At 42.8% G+C, this 23,094-nt stretch overlaps 1 protein-coding gene across 2 annotated transcripts; it reads right to left on the bottom strand.

The window, feature by feature from the left end:
* DYDC2 (DPY30 domain containing 2) lies at window positions 10,800-23,083 on the bottom strand. 2 transcript variants are annotated; one of them, XM_003133090.4, is made up of 5 exons: window positions 22,963-23,083; window positions 17,863-17,933; window positions 17,535-17,739; window positions 17,066-17,188; window positions 10,800-11,606 (listed from the first exon to the last, which is right to left on the bottom strand). In XM_003133090.4, the coding sequence occupies exons 3-5, from the start codon at window positions 17,700-17,702 to the stop codon at window positions 11,346-11,348; spliced, it is 552 nt and encodes a 183-aa protein (XP_003133138.1). In that variant the 5' UTR covers window positions 17,703-17,739; window positions 17,863-17,933; window positions 22,963-23,083; the 3' UTR covers window positions 10,800-11,345. The 2 variants fall into 2 exon arrangements, with proteins under 2 accessions (XP_003133138.1, XP_020928665.1); XM_021073006.1 differs by lacking the exon at window positions 17,863-17,933 and having other exon boundaries at window positions 11,148-11,606; window positions 22,963-23,079.

Raw genomic sequence — 23,094 nt, 5'->3', positions numbered from 1 at the left:
CATTTATATTACCTTGGCTCTGTTTTTCCTGAAAAGACTTATTTGAGATAATGGAGTTTATCTTAAGAGAGGTCTGTCCTTCCTTCCTTCCTTCCTTCCTTCCTTCCTTCCTTCCTTCCTTCCTTCCTTCCTTCCTTCCTTCTTTCTTTCTTTCTTTCTTTCTTTCTTTCTTTCTTTCTTTCTTTCTTTCTTTCTTTCTTTCTTTCTTTCTTTCTTCTTAATAAGGTCACGCCCGTGGCATATCAAAGTCCCCAGGCAAGGGGTTGAATTGGAGCTACAGCTGCTGGCCTACACCACAGCTACAGCAACACAGGATCCTAGCTTCGTCTTCAACCTACATCACATGGCGACACCGGATCCTTAACCCACTGAGTGAGGCCAGGGATCAAACCCTCATCCTCATGGATCCTAGTTGGGTTTGTTAACTGTTGAGCCATGAAGGGAACTCCTAAGAGAAGTCACTTCTGTGGGAGAGAGTATGCAGAGCACTTTTTTCTGATGGGCTCCAAGCATATGGTATCGTGAATTCAGTGTCAGCTCTGCTTTGCTCCAAACCACTCCCAAGAGCTAAGACATTTTGTCTTGGCTACCACTTTCTAAAGATTTTCTTCATTTGAATAGTGTTTGCCAGGGAACTTCACCGCGTTGGATCCTCTCCATAGATTTTTCTGGAAGCATTTGCTGGGAAGAATTTCCTGGCTCAAAATATGCACTACTTGTTCCTCTTCTAAAGAATTGTGTGTAAGATTTTTATCCAGACTAATCGTATGCTTGAACTTTTTATCTCCAGATGGCATTGTTGGACTAGAGTTACATACTGATATTTTTGATGACATCTGCTGAGAAACTTGTTCTTTATTTAAAGTTCTTTATTTGGCTCATAACTTTACTGATGACAATGATAATTATTTTGATATTTTGTGTTGAAGGGATCTGGTAAGGAAAACTCTGTGCCTCAAGGCATGTTCTGCAGAACCTCTTCAGTGAACCTGGCCACTTCTGAAGAGTAAGCCTAACAACCTCTGCCCTGGGGCTTGCCCCTATAAAATGGTTCAATTTCTCCAGATTTCAAGATTTTCTTAGTTTTATTATCTCTCATGGAGTCAACGAGTCACTTCAGATTCTGCCTCTTTTGAGGGTTTTGTTCTAAACATCTTGTTCTTTGGGCATTATCTTTCTATATGAACTTTAAACATCTTCTATTCTGGCCAATCCTATTGACGGAAACTTCTCTTCCTTTTTTTAGGGCCATATGTACAGCATATGGAAGTTCTCAGGCTTGGGGTCAAATTAGAGCTGTAGCTGCTGGCCTACGCCATAGCCACAGCAATTCAGGATCTTAGCAGTGTCTGCGACCTACACCACAGCAACGCTGGATCCTTAACCCACTGAGCGAGGCCAGGGATTGAACCCACATCCTCATGGTCCTAGTCAGGGTTGTTAACTGATGAGCCATGAAGGAAACTCCCTGGAAACTTCTCTTTCTGAGGCCATTTTCTTGGTAACTATATTCTAAATGTATCACTGGAAGTGCTTCTTTCAGACCAAAATTCTTGGGGAATTTCTCTCTAGATTTCTGTCAATTTGATTCAAAAGCTTTTTTTTTTCTTTTTCTTTTTTTGTCTTTTAGCCCCCCCCCCCCCCAGAAGGCATATGTGTCACATGGAGGTTCCCAGACTAGGAGTCTAATTGGAGCCACAGCTGCCCACCTACATCACAGCTCATGGCCGGATCCTTAACCCACTGAGCAAGGTCAGGGATCAAGCCCGCAACCTCATGGTTCCTAGTCAGATTCATTTTCGCTGCGCCATGACAGGAACTCCATATTATCTATAATGTATAAATGTATGTATATGTATGTATATAAAGCATTGCTTTTTAAAATTTATTATAGTTGATTTACATTGTTCTGTTTCTGCTCTACAGCAAAGTGACCCAGTTAAGCATCACTTTTTTTCCCCTTTATTGGCTGCACCCATGGCATATGGAAGTTTCTGGCCCAGGGATCGAACTGAGCTGCATCTGCAACCTATGCCGCAGCTGCAGCAACACCAGATCCTTAACCCACAGCGCAGGACTGGGGATCAAACTGGCAACGCCACAGAGACAAGCCAGATCATTACTCCACTGTGCCACAGTGAGAACTCCAAACATTGCTTTTTAGAGAGCCATTTCTTAATATCCTTATCCAAAGATCTCAGGCCTCTTCGGCTAATTATTTTGTGGCTGATTTTATTTATAGAATCTTTTAATTCAGCAACTGATTTTTGAGGAGTCTCATAAACACGGGTTTTATGCATTGATTGCAACAGTGATGAGTATTGAGGAATTTTTCCCCTGTGAACTTTTCTAATGAAATTGCTTTCTATTGGCCATTATTCATGAGGGTTTTCCTTGGTGAGGCTCATCTGCAGAATTTATCTCCCCTAGTGATAATTCTTGCAGTCTCTCCTCAGCTAGTTGCGTCCATGTACTTCGTTTTTCAGACAAATGACCTGGAGATAATTTATTCTGGTCCATTAGGTCTCAGAATATGTCCCCAGTGGTGATTTTTTTGGGGCAGTAAGGAATAACTGCAGTCTAGCTGAAAATATACGCATGTTTCATCATTAGGGGCAATGATTCCTGATCAGTTTCTCCCTCCTTGACAATATGTATGCGGACTTTTTTGGTGCCTCTTGTGGAGCAGTTTTTGCCCAAACAAAGTGTTGTCTGAGAACTGTATTTCTCCTGATAATTTTGAATTTCCATTTCACTTTGTCTAAACTTATCTACAAGTGTGATATTTTTAGACAATACCCCTGGCTGCAGAGACAACACTGGATTTTTGTTTTGCTTTGTTTGTTTTTTAGGGCCGCTCCTCTGGCATATAGAAGTTCCTGGGCTAGGGGTCGAATCAGAGCTGCGATTGCCAGCCTGCACCACAGCCACAGCAAAACACAGGATCCAAGCCGCATCTGTGACCTACACCACAGTTCATGGCAAGGCCGGATTCTTAACCCACTGAACAAAACCAGGGATCGAACCTGCAACCTCATGGTTCCTAGTCGGGTTCGTTTCCACTGTGCCACAACGGGAAAACCACAACACTGGATTCTTAACTTGCTGTGGCACATTGAGAACTCCTAACATGATTTTGAAGTATCCTACTTGGGGTTATAAATGCTTAGAGTGTCAGTTAATTTTGTCTGATAATCAAGACAATAAAATATGCATATGCTCTCAATAACATGAAAGTTCTTTGAAAATTTCATTTCATCTGAGAGGTAAGAAAAAGACTGCAGTTGACTTGGAGCAAAATATTCATGGACAGAGGAATTAAATTTCTTTTATTAGAAAGGCTTAAGCAGCACTACCTGGCAGTCAAGTATGTGGGCTCCTGAGAGACCCAAGTGCCACCTCCTGGCTGTATGACCTTTGATCACCAGCCATCAACTCCTGAACCTTAGTTGTTTCCTCCATAACATGGGGGCAAGTACTGAATCATCTTGTGCAGTGTTGTGAGACTTTTTCTTTTTCTTTTTTGCTTTTTAGGGCCACACCCACGGCATATGGAGATTCCCAGGCTAGGGGACTAATTGGAGCTACAGCTGCTGGCCACAGCCACAGCCATAGCAACGCCAGATCCTTAACCCACTGAGCAAGACCACGGATCAAACCCACAACCTCATGATTCCTAGTCAGATTTGTTTCCGCTGCACCATGACAGGAACTCCAGTGTTTTGAGGATTAAAGGAGATAACAGAGTTCCCATCATGGCTCAGTGGAAACGAATCTAACTAGCATCCATGAGGACCCAAGTTTGATCCCTGGCCTCCATCAGTGGTTTAAGGATTGGGTGTTGCTGTGAGCTGTGGTGTAGGCCAGTGGCTACAGCTCTGATTCGTCCCCTGGCCTGGGAACCTCCATATTCTGCGAGTGTGGCCCAAAAAAGACCAAAAAAAAAAAAAAAAAAGAAGATTTAAAGGAGATAATGCACTTAAGCACCTAGCATAGAGCTTGGCTCATATACAACGTCCAGAGTAAGACAGTTATTATTGATAGTGAAGATAATGCTTGTAAGTTACATCCCTTTCTTTCTTTAAACATAAGTGGAGGAATGAACTTGCTGTATTCCCTTTTGAAGGGTATGGAAGGTCTAATGAGCACATACCCTCTGGGAGAAGATGTGCTCCATCCTGGACCCTGTCTCTTTGGGAGAGGTCCTGATTTATTTATTTCTTTCTTTATTTTGTCTTTTTGCCATTTCTTGGGCCACTCCCGTGACATATGGAGGTTCCCAGGCGAGGTGTCTAATTGGAGCTGTAGCCACCGGCCTACGCCAGAGCCATAGCAATGAGGGATCCGAGCCGCGTCTGCAACCTACACCACAGCTCACGGCAACACCAGATCCTTAACCCACTGAGCAAGGGCAGGGATCGAACCCACAACCTCATGGTTCCTAGTCGGATTCGTTAACCACTGCGCCACGACGGGAACTCCGAGTTCCTGATTTAAAGTCACTTCAAAAGCAGGCATCATTTGGGAGTGAACTTACGTAGCCCCTTAACTTCCCCCTAAACAAAATCTGTAGCTGTTTTAGACCTCTCCTTCCAACTCACTGTGGATTCCGCTTCTCCAGGCTATCTCAGGTCCTGCCCTCCCCCAGCACCCTGAGCCTCTCTGGCTATTCCTAATGCTTATGCGTTAGAGAGCCTTTAGTCTTGTGCCTGTGCCTTTGCATGTGCCCTTCTCCTGGTCTGAAAGGTTCTTTGTGGTGTTGTCCACCTGCCTTTGTTTGTGCTGTCATCTCTCCCATTTTAGGACTCTTACTGTGGTCATTGAACATCTCCCATGTCCTAAGCACTGAATCCCTTACTGCTCCTGTCCATCACGGCTGCCCTTGATTGCTCCACAGGATGGGTGAATCGCACTGCCAACCATGAGAACTCGTGGGGAGAGGAGAAGAAGGTGGTCTTTCTTCAGTTGCTCATCAGTTGCCCAGTAAAAGCAAAGCCAGCCTGGTCAGAGGTGAGACACATCATGATCTTAGAGAGGCGAGAAAGACTGTAACCTGAGTAAAGGCATTCAGTTCCTGTTAGAAAGAATGTGTCCATCAGAGGGAGCAGCCCAAGCACTGGCAGCGACCTCCAAGCACTGCCCTGGGTTGGAGGGGAGAGGCACATGGTCATTTCATTTTGCCATCTTCAATCCTTGGGCAAGGCTAGCTCTTGGTAAAGCCTGTGAGAATCTGTTAACCAGTCAGGAATTGGTTTGTCCTGAACCTTAGTGTAGACCCATCTCAGGTGGAAGAGGGTTGAGGCTCCTGAGCCAAGTGCCCTTAACCCTTTATTTCCAAGGCTGCTCTTCTGAGCAAGGTGCTTATGAGTGAGTTCAAGCCCTCCTTTTGGAACCAAATTGTTGGGATTTGAACACTGGCTTTCCCCCCTTCTAATCACATGGCTCAGGCAGGCTACCTAATGCCTCAGTTTCTTACAGGTTAAAAGGGGATAATAATAGCATGGGAGTTCCCATCTGGCACAGTGGTTAACGAATCCGACTAGGAACAATGAGGTTGCAGGTTCAATCCCTGCCCTTGCTCAGTGGGTTAAGGATCCGGTGTTGCCGTGAGCTGTGGTGTAGGTCGAAGATGAGGCTCAGATCCCATGTTACTGTGGCTCTGGTGTAGGCTGGCGGCTACAGCTCCATTTAGACCCCCTAGCCTGGGAACCTCCATTTGCCGCAGGAGCAGCCCCAGAAAAAGGCAAAAAGACAAATAATAATAATAATAATAATAATAGCATGTACTTGTAAACATGTCTGATAAGGGTTCAGTATCCAGAATATACTTAAAGAACTTGACTAATTTTCACGTATAAGGTTGGAAGAAAATAAAATAACTAGCTCAATGTGGCAAGAGTGTAAAGAAATGACAATTTTCATATGGAAGTGCAAATTAGTTTAAACTTTCCAGATGACAAATTGGCCAAATTAATTGCAATTAAAAACAAAAATTTCTTGGAGTTCCTGTCATGGTGCAGCAGAAACAAATCTGACTAGTATCCATGAGGATTTGAGTTCAATCCATGGCCTCGCTCAGTGGGTCAGGGGTCCGGTGTTGCCATGAGCTGTGGTGTAGGTCACAGACACCGCTCAGATCCTGCATTGCTGTGGCTGTGGCATAGGCTAGAAGCTGTAGTTCCGATTTGACACCTAGCCTGGGAACTTTCATATGCTGCGGGAGTGGCCCTAAAAAGCAAAATAAATAAATAAATAAAATTTTCTTTTAAAAATAAATAATAAATAAATAAAGGTTAATATACATTATGGGTATAATTGAGGATTTTGAAAACAGACTGTACATAGATAAAAATTTTATCAACTTTAAAAATTTTAATTTTGAGATGATTATAGATTTACATTCAGTTGTGTGAAACAGAGAGATACCATGTACAAATGGTAACATCTTGCAAAACAATAGAACTACTATGATATTGATATTGGTACAGTCCACCAATCTGGCTTAGCGTTCCCATTTACTTGTACTTATTTGTATCCATGTGTGTTAAATTCTAAGCAGTTTCTTTCAGATATGTAGCTTTGTATATCCACCACCACAATCAAAACATGAAACAGTTCTATCACAGGACTTCTTTTGTTGCCCTTTTATAACCACAGCTATCTCTTGCTTCCCCAGCCCCTGTCCTTAACCCTCCACAATCACTAATCTCGTCTGCATCTCCATGATTTTGTCATTTCAAGAATATTATGTAAGTGGAGTCATATATCATGTAAAAACACTTAGCATAATTTCCTTCAGATTCATCCAAGTTGTTCATGTATCAATAGTTCATTCCTTTTTATCGCTGAATGATATTCCATGATATGAATGTACCACAGTTTAACTATTCACCGACTGAAGAATACTTGCGTTATTTCTAGTTTTTGCCTGTTATGTATAAGGCTTTTATAAACATTTGCATAAAGTTTGTGTGTGAGAATAAGTTTTAATTTTTCTGGGATATGTGCCCAAGAGTACAATTGCTGGGTTGCATGGCAGTTAATTGTATGCTTAGTTTCATAAGAAACTGCTACACCCTTTTCCAGAGTAACTGTGCTATTTTATATTCTTACCAGCAAATATGAGTGATCTGGTTTCTCCTCATCCTCACCAGCATTTGGTATTGTCATTATCTTTTTTTTTGTTTTTTCTTTTTTTCCTTTTTTTTTTTTTTTTTTTTTTTTTTTTTTTTTTTTTTTTTTGCTTTTTAGAGCTGCACCTGCAGCATATGGAAGCTCCCAGGCTAGGGGTCAAATTGGAGCTGCAGTTGCTGGCCTACACCACAATCATCACAACTCGAGATCCTTAGCCCTGTTTTTTTAAGGTCACACCCATGGCATATGAATCAAACCCATACCACAGCAGTGACAATACCAGATCTTTAACATGCTGAGTCACCAGGTAACTTCACATCACATCATTGCAGTTTTGATGTTCTTTTTTTTTTTGCCATTTCTAGGGCCGCTCCCGCAGCATATGGAGGTTCCCAGGCTAGGGGGTCTAATCGGAGCTGTAGCTGCCGGCCTACGCCAGAGCCACATCAATGCGGGATCCGAACCGTGTCTGCAACCTACACCAAAGCTCACGGCAATGCCGGATCCTTAACCCACTGAGCAAGGCCAGGGATCGAACCTGAAACCTCATGGTTCCTAGTCAGATTCGTTAACCACTGAGCCACAACGGGAACTCCTTGATTTTCATTTTTATACATGTATTGAGTAGAGGCCATGAATGCTACTAACATCTTGCAATACATAAGACAGCTCACTATAACAAAGAATATTCAAAATGTCAGTAGTGCCAAGGTTGAGAGACTCTGCTGTAGCATTTGACTACTCTAGATGTGGTCTTTGGACTTGGCAGCTTGGACATGATGGAGAAAACTTGTAAATACAGAATCTCAGATCCCACCTGAATCTAGTAAATCAGAACTGGCAACATTTAATAACCTGCCCAGGTGTCTGCATGCACGTTAAAGCTTAAGTGCTGCTCTTACATTTATTTATTTTTATTTTAATTTTATTTTATTTTTTGCCATTTCTTGGGCCGATCCCGCGGCACATGGAGGTTCCCAGGCTAGGGGTCTAATCGGAGCTGAGGCCGCCGGCCTACACAAGAGCCACAGCAACTCGGAATCCAGGCTGCATCTGCGAGCTACACCACAGCTCACGGCAACGCTAGATCCTTAACCCACTGAGCAAGACCAGGGATCTAACCCGAAACCTCATGTTTCCTAGTCGGATTCGCTAACCACTAAGCCACGATGGGAACTCCTATTTATTTATTTTTATTGTCAGTATGAACGTATGGTTTTCCATAGGCTCCAAGAGTTCTGATTACTTATAAGCACCAGTTTCTAAGAGCCCATTTCCATCCCAAACCTGGGCTAGTCATCCACACCCATGAGACAAAGAGAGGATACCACAGTAGCCATGAACTCCAAAGTTCTGAGCATTTTCCTTAAGCTTGGCACACATGTGCTCCTGCATGTGGCAGCGTTGTATGAGCTTTGGGGCAGGCCAGTGGGAGATCTTACCTACCTTTTAGAGGGTAGTAGTGTGACCTTTGATACACTTGAGCTGATCATCCTAAGACCTGATCTTATGGTTGGAGAAGACAAGGTCTCATCACAGATATTCCATGTGAGCAGCAGCTATGGCTGGAGCAGGGTTGGCTTCATGAGTGTGTAACCTGTTCAGTCATACAGGACCCGAATTTGGAAAGGTTGCATGCTTGGTTTAATGCTCTGCTGTTACTATCTTGAAGCACACAATTTTGTTCAAGACAACCTGCATTTTCATCTTACACTGGGCCCTGCATATTATACAGCCAATCCTGGGCCAGAGGAAGAGTTCAGGGGTCTGGAATTGCAACCCAAACTGGCTGGCTTGGTCTTTTTATATGTCTTCTATAAGTTGCCAGCCCTTACATAAGTTCATTCATTCACTTATTCAGCAAATATTTACTGGCCATTTCTTTATGCTGGGCATTCTTTTAGGTGCTGGGGATACCAAAGTAAAAACAGACAAATCCCCCCCTACTGAGGGAGACTGACAGGGAGGAGGGCATGAAATGTTGTCGGTGGCAGTATAAATGGGATGTATGCATAGATAGGATATCTAAAAAAGCTTCAGTGAAAAGGCAACTTTCGAGTGAAGACCTAAGGGAAGAGAGTGTCAACTTTAATAATAGAATAGCCAGTTATTTTACCAGCAACAGTGAATTTAGAAGGGAACAGCAGAGGAATTGCAATTCAGACCATAGGCAAATCCACAGAAGGAGGAAGGGGAATTTACTTTTATATCAGAAAGGTGGCAGTTGGGAGGGGGATTGTGATAACAGAGCCAGCTGGAGGAAACAGGAAGTCTAAAGTATGGAGGCTTCTCCTTGGTTGTGCTGCTACAGCCTCTTACTGGTTGGGCTGCTACTGGTCGAGAGATTTTATTCTTCTTGCTGGCTAGTAAAGTAGAGGCACCTTCCAGTCGGAGATGTAGGCAAATGTCTCTTCCTGTTTGGAATAATTGACGATGCATGAAGGAGAGTGAGAGCTCCCCCTATATGCCTGTCCCAAGTCTAACTTTAGCTGAGGTTTCTTTAATTCCATAAGAGAATCTGCAGAAATTGAGGTGTGTGGGAGATGGGAGCTTTCCAAATGGAGAGAAGAGAAACAAAAGTTCTGAGATTGAACCACGCTGGCATGTTTGAAGAACAAGAGGTTGATGGGGCTGGCATGGAGAGAACAATATGAAGAGTAAAAAGATGATGGAGAATGAGAAGAGTCTGGTAGGTCATAGTAGAGGCCTGAAATGTTTCTGTGAAGGAGATGGGAAGTCACTTTTTGACATGATCTGGCTTAATGTTTTACCAAGATCATCCTGATGTTAATGTTGAGGCTAGACTAGAGAAGGTCAAGGGCAGAAGAAGGGCGAATCAGTTAACACACTATTGTAATAATCTAGGCAAAAGATGATTGTGGCTGGTGCATCCAAGTGGTTGAATTCAGTTCTTATTTTAAATGCAAAGCCAACAGAGCAGATTTAGGGCTAACACAAAAAAGTAAACTCAAGGATGGCACCAAGAGTTTTGAGCTGAGCAAATTTAAAAATGGTAGAAACTGGTTCAGGGAGGACATCAGGAGTTCCATTTACATTTCAGTGACCCTTGAACAACATGGGTTTGAAGTGCACAGGTCCACTTACGGACAGATACTTTTCAGTAGTAACTACTACAGTATTACATGGCCAGCAGTTAGTTGAACCTGAGAGTATGGAGGGCCAACTATAAGTTACATGTGGATTACCCTGTGTTGTTCAAGGGTCAACCATAATTAGGTTTGAGATGTCTGTTGGTCATCCAAGTAGAGATATCAAAGAGGCCATCAAGTTCAAGGAAATCTTGATTACAGATATAAATCTCCAGTCATCAAAATACAGATGATATTTGAATGAATACAGATAGAAAATAATTGAAAAAATTTTACTGTTATTGGAACTGTTTTAAAAATAAGGACATGTGTAAATCTCCCTAGGGGGCCTGATTGCAAAATTCAGTTAAGATATGAACACATAAGATAGATACGTTTTCACTGTCTAGTCTGCAGAAAAATGATAAAGCAAGAAGAAAAAATCTTGGAGTTTCCTGGTGACCTAGTGATTAAGGACTCAGCATTGTCACTGCTGAGGCTTGGGTTAACTGCTGTGGCTCAGGTTTGACCCTGGCCCAAGAACTTCTGCATGCTACGGGACAGCAAAAAAAAAAAAAAAAAAAAAAAAAAAAAAAGTCTCATTAGTTTGTTTACTTATTTTATATCCTTATTGTGAGTTTCATATCTTCACATGATTAAAGGGTTTTCATGACTAATAGGACAGGACTTGGGCTGCAGAGTCCTTGCAGACACTTCCTTCCACAGCATCTCAAATCTCTCTCTCTCTCTCTTTTTTTTTTTTTTGGCTTTTTAGGGCCGCACTTGCAGCATATGGAGGTTCCCAGGATAGCGATCTAATCAGAGCTACAGCTGCTGGCCTATACCACAGCCACAGCAATGCCAGATCTGAGCCACACCTGCGACCTACAACACAGCTCACGGCAACCCCAGATCCTTAACCCACTGAGCGAGGCCAGGGATCAAACCTGTGTCCTCATGGATTCTAGTCAGGTTTGTTTCCACTGAGGCATGATGGAAACTCCTCACATCTTGTTTTAATTCAAGTAGTTATCATCTTCAAGTAAGAGCTCTTCTAGTTGGCCATTTTCTCAGCTTGCAGCTTTGACAGAAGCATCATTAGAATGATCCACCTTCTACAGCCTAGGGAGGGGATTTGGAGCCAGGATACATTTCAGGAGCAACTTCATGCTGAAAAGCCTGGTAATTTATTTTTTGTGGAGTTTCAATATTCTGGCCAATCTGGACAGATGGTTCTGAAGAAGGAATCTGTTGAGGCATTCTTGGCATCATATTGGAAGTGCCTGGTAGAGATTCCTGCTTTAAGGCTTCCTTCTCAAGGGGTTTTGTGTTCTCCTGCATGAATATGGTTTTCTTTGTGGAGCTTGCTACAGATATCTGTGGCTAAATATAAAACAAAAGAGCAAAAAAAGTCATTAGCAGAGACCAAAAATACTCAGCATGGCAAAAATTCAACATGCCTTTTTCATGCCCAAGACTGAACAAACTTGAAAAAGACCTGATCTAGCAAAGCATAAAACAAATCTGGTAGGATCAAGATAATTCACCAATGATTTAACTGCCTCATGGAACAAAATTCAACACCTTTTACAGGAAAACTACACTATCTAGATGCCTTATAAAGTATCATCTACAATGTTCAGGTAATAATTACTAGACATGTAAAGAAGTAGGAAAATGTGAACCATAATCTAGAGAAAAAGTATTTAATACAAGAGACCCCAAAATGACAAAAATGATGAGATTGGCATACAAGAACTTAGAACTGATTACAAATATTTTTAAAAATTTATTTATTTATTTATTTGTCTTTTTAGGGCCATACCCTTGGCATATGGAGGTTCCTAGGCTAGGGGTCTTATCGGAGCTGTAGCTGCCAGCCTACGCTATAGCCACAGCAACACCAGATCTGAGATGCATCTGTGACCTACACCACAGCTCAAAGCAACACCGGATCGAACCTGCAACCTCATGGTTCCTAGTCAGATTCATTTCTGCTGCACCACAACGGGAACTCAAATATTTTTTAAAATTTAAAGGAGAAAAATGGTCATCATTAGTGAAAAGATAGAGTATATCAGCAGAGAAGATAGAAATTATAGAAAGGAACCAGACAGAAATTCTAGAATTGAAAAACAAGATAGCCTAAATGAAGAAAAAATTTACTGACTCCCTAAATAGGATATTGGACATTGCAGGAGAAAGAATCAGTAAACTTGAAGACATATTCATAAAAATTATCCAAACTGAAGCATGGAGGAATAAAGATTGGAAAAAAATGAATACAGTCTCAGTGACCTATGGGACAATATCAAGAATTCATGTAGGAGTTTCCGTCATGGCTCAGGGGAAACGAATCTGACTAGTATCCATGAGGACTCAGGTTCAATCGCTGGTCTCTCTCAGCAGCTTAAGCATCTGGTGGGATCTGGCATTGCTGTGGCTGTGGTGTCGGCCAGTGGCTACAGCTCTGATTCAACCCCTAGTCTGGGAATTTCCACGTGCCTCGAGGCCCTAAAAAGATAAAAAAAAAAAAAAAAAAAAAAAAAGAATCCTGAGTTCCTGCTGTGGCACAGCAGAAGCAAATCAAATGAGTAACTATGAGGTTTTGATTTCTATTCCTGGCCCCAGTCAGTGGGTTAAGGACCTGGCGTTGCTGTGAGCTGTGGTTAGGTAGCAGTGGAGGCTCAGATTACAAGTCATTGTGGCTGTGGTGTAGGCTGGCAGCTATAGCTCTGATTTGACCTCTAGCCTGCCAACCTCCATATGCCGAAGGTCTGGCCCTAGGGGGGAAAAAAAAGGAATCCATGTAATTGCAGTCCCTGCTGAGGGAGGAAACCTTGGAGCATGAGCTCTGTTGGACACCTCTACCCCCATCTTTGCCCATTGTCACTCAACAGTGGACTCTGTGGAGCAATGCAATGAGGGCTGTAAAGTACTTGCTCACATGCTAAGACACTTCTAACTCCAAAGTGCCATGAATTTGTGCAGCAACTCTATGTATTGTTTCCATGAAACACATGGGTGGCTCAGATCTTTATAAATAAAGGGACTGTGTTTTCAGACTTAGAAACAGAATAATGGTTTATTTACTCAAAGCTGCCTCTGCTTAATGAAGAGAAACCAATACAAGGGCAACTTTTGCCAACATTCTTTTAGGTCTGACTCAAATGCTACCTCCTCTGTGACTCTCTTCTTGATTCCCATAATTGGATATGATCTCTACCACACATAGTGCTCTCTCTGTTTCTACTCCTCTGTTGACACAACCACTGGACCAGCAGTATTCAGTCTGAAGTACTCAAAGACTTTCTAAGGTATATGCAAGCATTGCCGGTTTTAGGATATTAAGGAAAATCTTGCAAAAATTTTCAGTATAGGCATAAAAGCCCATCAGCTAAATCAGCGGGCCTGCTGAAATCTTATGCAACCCATCCCGGGCCTATGTTGGATAAATTTTACAGCTCTAGTGATGAAATCTAAAGATGACAGTAGCAAGGAATAGTTTGCAGTTCAGTTTGAGGCAACAAGAAACCAGAATTTAGAATCTCGTCTTTTTTTTTTTATTACTCAATGAATTTTATTACATTTATAGTTATACAGTGATCATCATAACCCAATTTTATAGCATTTCCATCCCAAACCTCCAGTGCATCCCCCACCTTCCAACCTGTCTCCTTTGGAAAACATAAGTTTTTCAAAGTCTGTGAGTCAGTATCTATTTGATGTACCTCCATCTCTCTGCACTTTATCTAGCTCTTTCAGTTTATACTAGGAGAGTAACTTGCACTTGGATGACATGGCTTTCCCTTGCTAGGTAAGCAGTAAGCTTTGTTTTAGATCACCTTTGGGTTCTCTTTATTTCCTTCTAACAAAAGGAATCAATTTCCATAACCAGATCATTTGCAAATGAACAGTTTCCTAAAACTGAGAACTTGCACACAGTCCAGGCATCATAGTGGCTCTCATTTCCCATCTTCCTTTACAGTTGCCTTTGTTTCTTGCTTGGCAAAAGAACAGCAAACCTTTAACTCATCCACATCTTGCTAAGGAACATTGCTACAGGGTAAACAACCTCCTGAGTGCAATGCAAAGGGATAAATCAAAATATTGATGGGAGCAAAGTTTTTTTTTAATAAAGGCATCATAAAACCAGGGCAGAGTTTGGGAGTCTTTCCATGCCTTATATATTTCTGTTTCTATTAACAGTGAAACGTGTTCTTAGAAAAGAATCAGAGTGGGCAGCAAAGTAAGGACAACTTTTGCTTAACGATCTCACCTCTTTCATCTCTTAACAACTGTTCAGAGAATGAGTTGTTCCTGAGGGAGAATTTCTTTAACTACTATTTTCAAACTGTGGTAGGAAACTTTCTTTTGATTTCTTTCTAAAGCATCCAGACTTAAAAAATAAATCTATTAATTATGAGGAAAGCTGAGCATTGCTATAAATGTACATAAGCTCAATAGTCTCATGTCTTCATCAAAGTTGGCTTTGGAAACTACCAAAAGCTAGTGAATTGTACAAGACTACATTAAAGATTTTATGTTATTTTTAATTTTTTTTCTTTTTAGGGCTGCACCTATGGCATATAGAAGTTCCCAGGCTAGGGGCTGAACTGGAGCAGCAGCTACTGGCCTACACCACAGCCACAGCAACATCAAGCCACATCTGTGATCTATGCCGAAGCTTGCAGCAACTCTGGATCCTTAACCCACTGAATGAGGCCAGGGATTGAAAGTGCATCCTTGTGGATACTTGTTGGATTCTTAACCCTCTGAGCTACAATGAGAACTCCTACATTAAAGATTTTAATGCAGAGGATAGACTGATAGTTAAATAGATGTCAGATATCAAGCTCAAGAAGTCAATTTGCTTTCCACATGTCATGTACTTTGTAGAAAGCACAAAATGACACAAGGTATTTTTCAGAAGACTGTGGCAAAAATTGTAGGAGATAAAAGCTATGCTTGTTGAGCATTGCTGGGAAACCTGGACAGCTGCATGCAAAGCAATGAAACTAGAACACACCCTCACACCATGCACAAAAATAAACTCCAAATGGCTGAAAGACTTAAATATACGACAGGACACCATCAAACTCCTAGAAGAGAACACAGGCAAAACACTCTCGGACATCAACATCATGAATATTTTCTCAGGTCAGTCTCCCAAAGCAATAGAAATTAGAGCAAAAATGAACCCATGGGACCTCATCAAACTGAAAAGCTTTTGCACAGCAAAGGAAACCCAAAAGAAAACAAAAAGACAACTTACAGAATGGGAGAAAACAGTTTCAAATGATGCAACTGACAAGGGCTTAATCTCTAGAATATATAAGCAACTTATACAACCCAACAGCAAAAAAGCCAATCAATCAATGGAAAAATGGGCAAAAGACCTGAATAGACATTTCTCCAAAGAAGATATACAGATGGCCAGCAAACACATGAAAAAATGCTCAACATCGCTGATTATAAGAGAAATGCAAATCAAAACTACCATGAGATACCACCTCACACCAGTCAGAATGGCCATCATTAAGAAATCCACAAATAACAAGTGCTGGAGGGGCTGTGGAGAAAAGGGAACCCTCCTGCACTGCTGGTGGGAATGTCAACTGGTACAGCCACTATGGAGAACAGTTTGGACATACCTTAGAAATCTATACATAGAACTTCCATATGACCCCGCAATCCCACTCTTGGGCATCTATCCGGACAAAACTCTACTTGAAAGAGACACATGCACCCGCATGTTCATTGCAGCACTATTCACAATAGCCAGGACATGGAAACAACCCAAATGTCCATCGATAGATGATTGGATTCGGAAGAGGTGGTATATATACACAATGGAATACTACTCAGCCATAAAAAAGGATGACATCATGCCATTTGCAGCAACATGGATGGAACTAAAGAATCTCATCCTGAGTGAAATGAGCCAGAATGACAAAGACAAATACCATATGATATCACTTCTAACTGGAATCTAATATCCAGCACAAATGAACATCTCCTCAGAAAAGAAAATCATGGACTTGGAGAAGAGACTTGTGGCTGCCTAATGGGAGGGGGAAGAAGTGGGAGGGATCGGGAGCTTGGGCTTATCAGACACAACTTAGAATAGATTTACAAGGAGATCCTGCTGAATAGCATTGAGAACTTTGTCTAGATACTCATGTTGCAACAGAAGAAAGGGTGGGGGAAAAATGTAATTGTAATGTATACATGTAAGGATAACCTGACCCCCTTGCTGTACAGTGGGAAAATAAAATTTTAAAAAAATAAATAAAAGCTATGCTTGTTGGACTAATGAATATATGGTTGTTTCCAAGTAATCTGAGTTAATAATTCATGACCACTGTGAGAGCATCACAGAGGAGACATCTGTGGCTTGATACATAAATAAATAAACAGCATATACTAAATACTTAAGTAAATAGTATATAATAAATAAAATATCTAAAAGACATACTGGAAGCCATATTTGGTTTCTGAAAAATATTGAGTAATTTTTTAAAAGGGCTCAAAGGATCTTGTATGGAATGTTCCAAGTGACACACTAGATTATTTTAAAATCTGATTTTTTTAAACCAGTAACGTCTAAGGTAGCCCCTGGAATCTAAACATGGAATTGCCTTTAAGCATTTTCTTAGTTCATTGATAGGGATTTTATTGACATGGACTGTCAATAAGATTGATTTATATATAAGCATATGAATATGGAGGGAAGAGTAGGATCACAGGAGGCTCAGTGCCCTTTGCTGAGCTGACTTAGGGATTTCCTGGTACCCACCACAGGGTGTGTGCGTGCCCAGTGCCAAGTTCCTCCTCCCTACCTGGGGACACTTTTCACATTCCTGTTGAATCTCACGCTCTTCTCGCTTCAGCATTTCTGTTATTTTGGCTTCTTTGAGGCTAGTATCATACTCTTCCTGCAGCTGGACCTTCTCCTGCCTGCCCTGTGGTGATAGAACAGAGTGGAATCAGGTGAGCCGGGGAAGCATGCACCATTTCTGGGACAGACCATAGGCCCCAGGCCCTTCAGGCCTCCTGAGTTTGCTCCTGGAACTAACTAGCTTCAATCTCCAGGATCTCCAGGCCACCAGCTCCACCACTCCTCTGAGATGGAGTCTCACATCAGCCCCCAGACTCCCTAGACTTTAGGGATATCTGGACCTAAGCTATCCTTATAAGTGGAATTAAACCAAGAAACTCCCCAGGTCAGCTCCAGACTCCTGCCTTGCATTTCAGATTACTCTGGGAAAGCTGAAAAGCCCACCCCAACCTGATTCAGTGTACGCATACCTTTTCTTTGGCTTTTGCCGTTTTCCTATAATGATAAAGCCAGTGAGCCAGGTACTCTATGGGGTCACTGGGCTGAACCTTTGCTACCTCTGCCAGCGCCTGGACCAGGCAATTTCCAAAGCACTTCTTCAGGTATTCGGTTTCCATCTCAGTGGGCTCGGGAAACATCAAAACAGAGTCACACTGTTCTACAAATCTAATTGGACTTAAGAAAAATAGACACATTCCAATCAGTGCAGATTCATTTCAGGATAAATAAGAGAGGTTTCTGGATCCCACCCTTCCCCAAAGAACCAATAAATAATAGGTACCTGCCAATAGATCTTACCTTCAAATGAACTTTTTTCTAAATCTCTCCATCTATCCTAGTTGGAAAGTAGGTCCTGGGGGTCATCAGGCCTGAGAAGAGTTTGGCAGATTGGTGTTGAAGAGTGACAAAGGCCTCTACCTACCCACGCATTTCTACTCTTGATTAGGGAGGAAATAACTGAGCAAGGAGGAGGTCCCGAGAGGGGCTATGAGCACCCACCAAGATGCACTATTGTGAGGTCGGAATTTACACTCATCTATGACACAGATAAGACAGGCTTATATATTTCACAACCACCACTGAGAAGCCCTGAGGAGGAGAGTGAGGGAAAATGCCCAGCACTTTAGCTACTGCTGGTCAGGGGCTCTGCCAGCACTTAACACAATATTCCATTCCCTATGGCTTAAGCAAGAAACGAGGTTGAGTTGAGCTCCTGGATTTACTCAATCAGATGTTGAGAACTGGAGGGAATGAAGCCTGAGTTAGACCATAAGTATGGAGTGGAGATGGAGTGTAGGAGTAGGAATGCAGACTCTGGGATCAGATAGACTAAGTTCCAGTCCTGGGTCTGCTGTTTATTAGCTGTGTAATCTTCAGCAAGTTACCCAGTCTCTCTGAGTCTGTTTCCTGATCTGTGGAACAGAATAACAAAACTATGTATCTCATAATTGTGAGGATTAAAAGAGATAATAAGTACATGTGAAATACATAGCCTGGTGTATAAAAATGTTTAATAAAAATTAGCTGTTATAGGAGTTCCTGCTGTGGCACAGTAGGTTGAATCTGACTGCAGTAGCTTGGGTTGCTGTGGAAGTGTGGGTTCAATCTCCAGCCTGGCACAGTGGGTTAAAGGATCTGGCATTGTCACAGCTGTGGCATAGGTTACAGCTGTGACTTGGATTCAGTCCTTGTCCTGGGAACTTCCATATCCCATGGGTGTGGCCATAAAAAAAATGAGCTGTTATAATGGATGATTTGAGAGATGAAATGGCCAAGCACTCAGCTTATTCCTAATCATCTCCATTTTCCTGAAGCTTACATATTTTAACTCCAAAAGAACGGAGTTAAAATAGACACATTCCAATCTGCAGAAACAAATCTGACTAGTATCAGGAGTTTAGGGTTAACAGATGCAGACTATTGCTTCTGGAATGCATAAGCAATGAGATCCTGCTGTGTACCACTGGGAACTGTATCTAGTCACTTATAGTGGAGCATGATCATGTGAGAAAAAAGAATGTATACATGTATGTATAATCAGGTCACCATGCTGTAGAGTAGAAAAAAAAATAATGTATTGGGAAAATAATTTTTTTTTTTTTTTGTCTTTTTCCTTTTCTAGGGCCGCTCCTGTGGCATATGGAGGTTCCCAGGCTAGGGGTCTAATCGGACCTGTAGCCACCAGCCTATGCCAGAGCCACAGCAACACGGGATCCGAGCTGCGTCTGCGACCTATACCACAGCTCACGGAAACGCCGGATCCTTAACTCACGGAGCAAGGCCAGGGATCAAACCTGCAACCTCATGGCTCCTAGTTGGATTCATTAACCACTGCGCCACGACGGGAACTCTGGTAATTCTTTCTTAAAGTAGAATGCCAATAAGTAATTGTGGAAAGAACAATGGAGTTAAATCATTTTGTAACCATCATGTGTAACTGAAGCAGTCATCAATGAGCGCTAAAATTCAGTGAATACTTGACAAGGAATAGGATATTTATATAGTCTCAGAGTTTCTCCCCACAAATTATGGATTAATTCCAAAAGGAAATAGAGAAACTTAACAGTGTGAAGCCTGGCCTACACAACCTTAACCAAGTGATCAAAGTAAATATCACCAATAAAGGGGACAAAATAACATCACGCATCTCCTGATGTGATGCACTTCTTAGTGGGACATAATACATTTCTGTGGATTCCGGCTGCAAACGCAAGACTAGAATCTGACCGAGGAAACATCAGGCAAAGCTAAATTGAGAGACAGACTGCAAGTGGCCTGTGCTCTTAAAAATATCAAGATCATAAAAGCCAAAAAAAAAAAAAAAAAAAAAAAGATGAGGCTAAACAGCCTTTAGATCAAAGGAGGCTAAACAGTCATAACGACTATTTGCAGCACATGATCCAAGGTTGGGTCTGGACAGGAAATTGGAATTCTGTAAAGCACATTGTTGGGAAATCTGAATGTGGATTGTAGATTACATAATAGAACTGAATCAGAGTTAAACTTCCTGGTTTTGGTAATTAAAATATGAGTAAGAAAATGTCATTGTTCTTACGAAATACACAATGTGGTAGGGCTGAATAATAGTTCTCAAAGTTGTCATGTCCTCATACCTGGAACCCATGAAATATGTTACTCTGGAGTTCTCTTGTGGCACAGCAGGTTAAGGGTCCAGCATTGTTTATCCCTGGCCTCAGTTTGATCCCTGGCCCAGGAACTTCCTCATGCTACAGATGTGGCCAGAAAAAGAGAAATGTGTTACCTTATGTGGCAAAGGGACTTTGCAGATGTGATTAAGGAGTTGGGGGGGGATTATACTGGATTATACAGGTAGGCACAGTGTAATCACAAGGGTATTTATTTATTTATCTATGCCATACCCACAGCATATGAAAGTTCCTAGGCTAGGGATCAAATCTGAGCCACAGCTACAGCAATGTTGGATCCTTAAGCTGCTGCACTGGGCCAGGATCGAACCTGCTGCTGCCACAGCAACAACACTGGATCCTTAACCTGCTGTGCCACAGTGGGAACTCTCACAAGGGTCTTTATAAGAGGGATACAGTAAGGTCACACCAGTAGAAGGAGATGTGACAATGGAAGGGTAGCATCTAGAAGGTGGAAAAGGAAGGAAATGTATTCTCCTCTAAAGCCTCCAGAAGGAACCAGCCCCGCTGACACTTTGGTTTTAGACTTCTAAAACTCATTTTGGATTTTGGACTTCAAAAACTGTTAAGATAATAAATGTGTGTTTAAAGTCATTAAGTTAGGGGTAGTGGTGGAGGGTGGGGATGGGTGGTGGCTTTTTCTGCCAATCTGTGGCCCACCTAACCAATGCACTTAAATAAACTATCTTCTACACCCCTTCTACTCAAGTGTGGTCTAGGATCAGCAGCATTGCATCATTGCATCACCTGAGGATTGCTGAAATGCAGATTCTCAGGTCCCAGCTCAGACCTATGGATGGAGAGTCTGTTTTTTTGTTTTGTTTTGTTTTTTGTTTTTTTCTTTTTGCCTTTTCTTGGGCCACTCCCGTGGCATGTGGAGCTTCCTAGGCTAGAGGTCTAATTGGAGCTGTAGCTGCTGGCCTACGCCAGAGCCAGAGCAATGTGGGATCCAAGCCGCATCTGCAACCTACACCACAGCTCACGGCAATGTCGGATCCTTAACCCACTGAGCAAGGCCAGGGATCGAACCCACAACCTCATGGTTCCTAGTCGGATTCGTTAACCACTGCGCCATGACGGGAACTCCGAGAGTATGTATTTTAACAAAATCCCCAGGTAAGGCACAGCTACAGATCTACTTTGCCTTTATCACAGTAGGATTGGCCTTCCCAGAGGGCAGAATCACCATCTCTGCTTTCCCAGGAAGCCTCTTCACTGCCTGGTCCTCTGGTGGCTGCCACACTGAGGCAACCCTTTCTGGAGAAAGCATCTGCTCTAAACTGCACATTTTCAACAATGGTCTCAACAAAATACATTGGCCTGACTTGATGGGAAAACAGTAGAGCCAGAGAAATAGAGCCACAGTGTGAGGCCAGGAGAGAGAGGGGCTAAAGGGGTGTGTTTTACAGCCCACTCCCCACCAACTCTGGCCATGCTCACCAGTGAGACGGGGGCTATTTTTCTGAGTTTTCCAGAGCTCCTCTGAGGTCTGCTTGTACTGATCCTCCTTGCTCATGGCCTTGCATTCAGGTGGGGCGATATGTATAGAGATTGTCTTTGTTCACACTGTATTCCTAGTGTTGGGCTCACAGTAAGTGCTCAGCAAATATTTCTTGACTTAATCAGTCAGGACTTCGATGCTTGTGGGCCCAGGCAAGAGCTCACGCTTCCTCCCATCTGTTAGTGCCATGCTAACATCTATGACTCAACCAACATTTACTGAGGCACCTCCTGCCCAGTACTGCCCCACATAAATTAGAACATGAGAAATGCTAGCCTGTGCGCAAAGGACTAAACCAAGGAAGACTGCAAATGGTTGGGCTTGGTGGAGGATGGAAGGCTTTCTGGAGGTGGGGAGCACATCACAGTGAGAGGAATGCCAACTAAAGAACATTGCTAGCCAGCTGATTCTACAAGGATTGCTTAGCCACTACAGTTGTTAACTGAGTCATTAACACAACCTAAAAGGAGTTCAGGATGGATATCAGGACTGAAGCAATCTGTTCTCTGGAGAAAATGATAGAACAGGCCTTCAGATAGTTAGAAATTTTCAGGAAAAAATTTTATAAGCCCAGTTTCTTGCATCTTCCCATACTTAGGAAAGCACTGAAATCATTAAGTCATCTGTGCCTGGTGACTAGAATAACCTTTCACCTAGATATGTGTTTGACTGCAGGTACCCCTTCTCCAAAATCACACATATGCTGACCACCCCTCTACTTCTTCCATGCAGGAGCAGTTCCTTAGAGCTGTCACAGCGGCCATCTCCAGGGCTAAAGTCCTCAGTTTAGTCCCCAAATAAAACAACTCACAACTCTCAGATGTGCAATTTTTTTTCAGTGGACAGGAACCAAACAGAGGTCACCAGCAAGTGCAAAGGTGCTAAGCGGGGAAAATACCAGGCTATAGGTAGCTATAACTTCCTCTGCTCTAAAGCCGTTAGCCCCGAGGCTCCTCTCCCGCAGGCCAGCCCTCTCCCTTTTCTCTCTCCCTGTGTGCGCAAGCCTGCCAGCTCCGCCCGATTCCCCCTTTTGGCTGTCCTCTTCTCACAGCCTCTGGGTTGTACGTCTCTGCTCACCTACCCTGGTGCTCCCTTCCCTCCATCGGTAATCTCGCACACCTAGCGCGCCCCCTCCTCTCAATAGCGCATCCTACCCCGCCCCTCTCTGCTCCTCTCCTATGGCCTCTCCTCTCCTCTCTGCGGCCTCCTCCCCGCCCTACTGCCGCTCACCGCCCGACACGCTTCCTCTCTGCTGCAAATTCTCCGCTCCTCGCCCAGCGCTCTCTGCGGCGCGCCCCTTCCTCTCAGCACGAGGCAGTCTCCTGCTCCTGGGGCTCGCGCTCGTTGCCTAGCGACAGGACG

Source organism: Sus scrofa, chromosome 14 (genome assembly GCF_000003025.6).
Source record: "Sus scrofa isolate TJ Tabasco breed Duroc chromosome 14, Sscrofa11.1, whole genome shotgun sequence".
Classification (NCBI taxonomy): Eukaryota; Metazoa; Chordata; class Mammalia; order Artiodactyla; family Suidae; genus Sus; species Sus scrofa.
Note: the sequence above shows the minus strand (reverse complement) of the source record. Positions and strands in the feature narration are given on the sequence as shown.

Coding starts and splice junctions, on each gene's coding strand:
- DYDC2 (XM_003133090.4), bottom strand. CDS start 17,702: ATGTTTCCCGAGCCCACTGAGATGGAAACCGAATACCTGAAGAAGTGC. Junction 17,189..17,534: donor CGGCAAAAGCCAAAGAAAAG/GTATGCGTACAC, acceptor CTATCACCACAG/GGCAGGCAGGAGAAGGTCCA. Junction 11,607..17,065: donor AATGTGAAAAGTGTCCCCAG/GTAGGGAGGAGG, acceptor TTTTATATTTAG/CCACAGATATCTGTAGCAAG.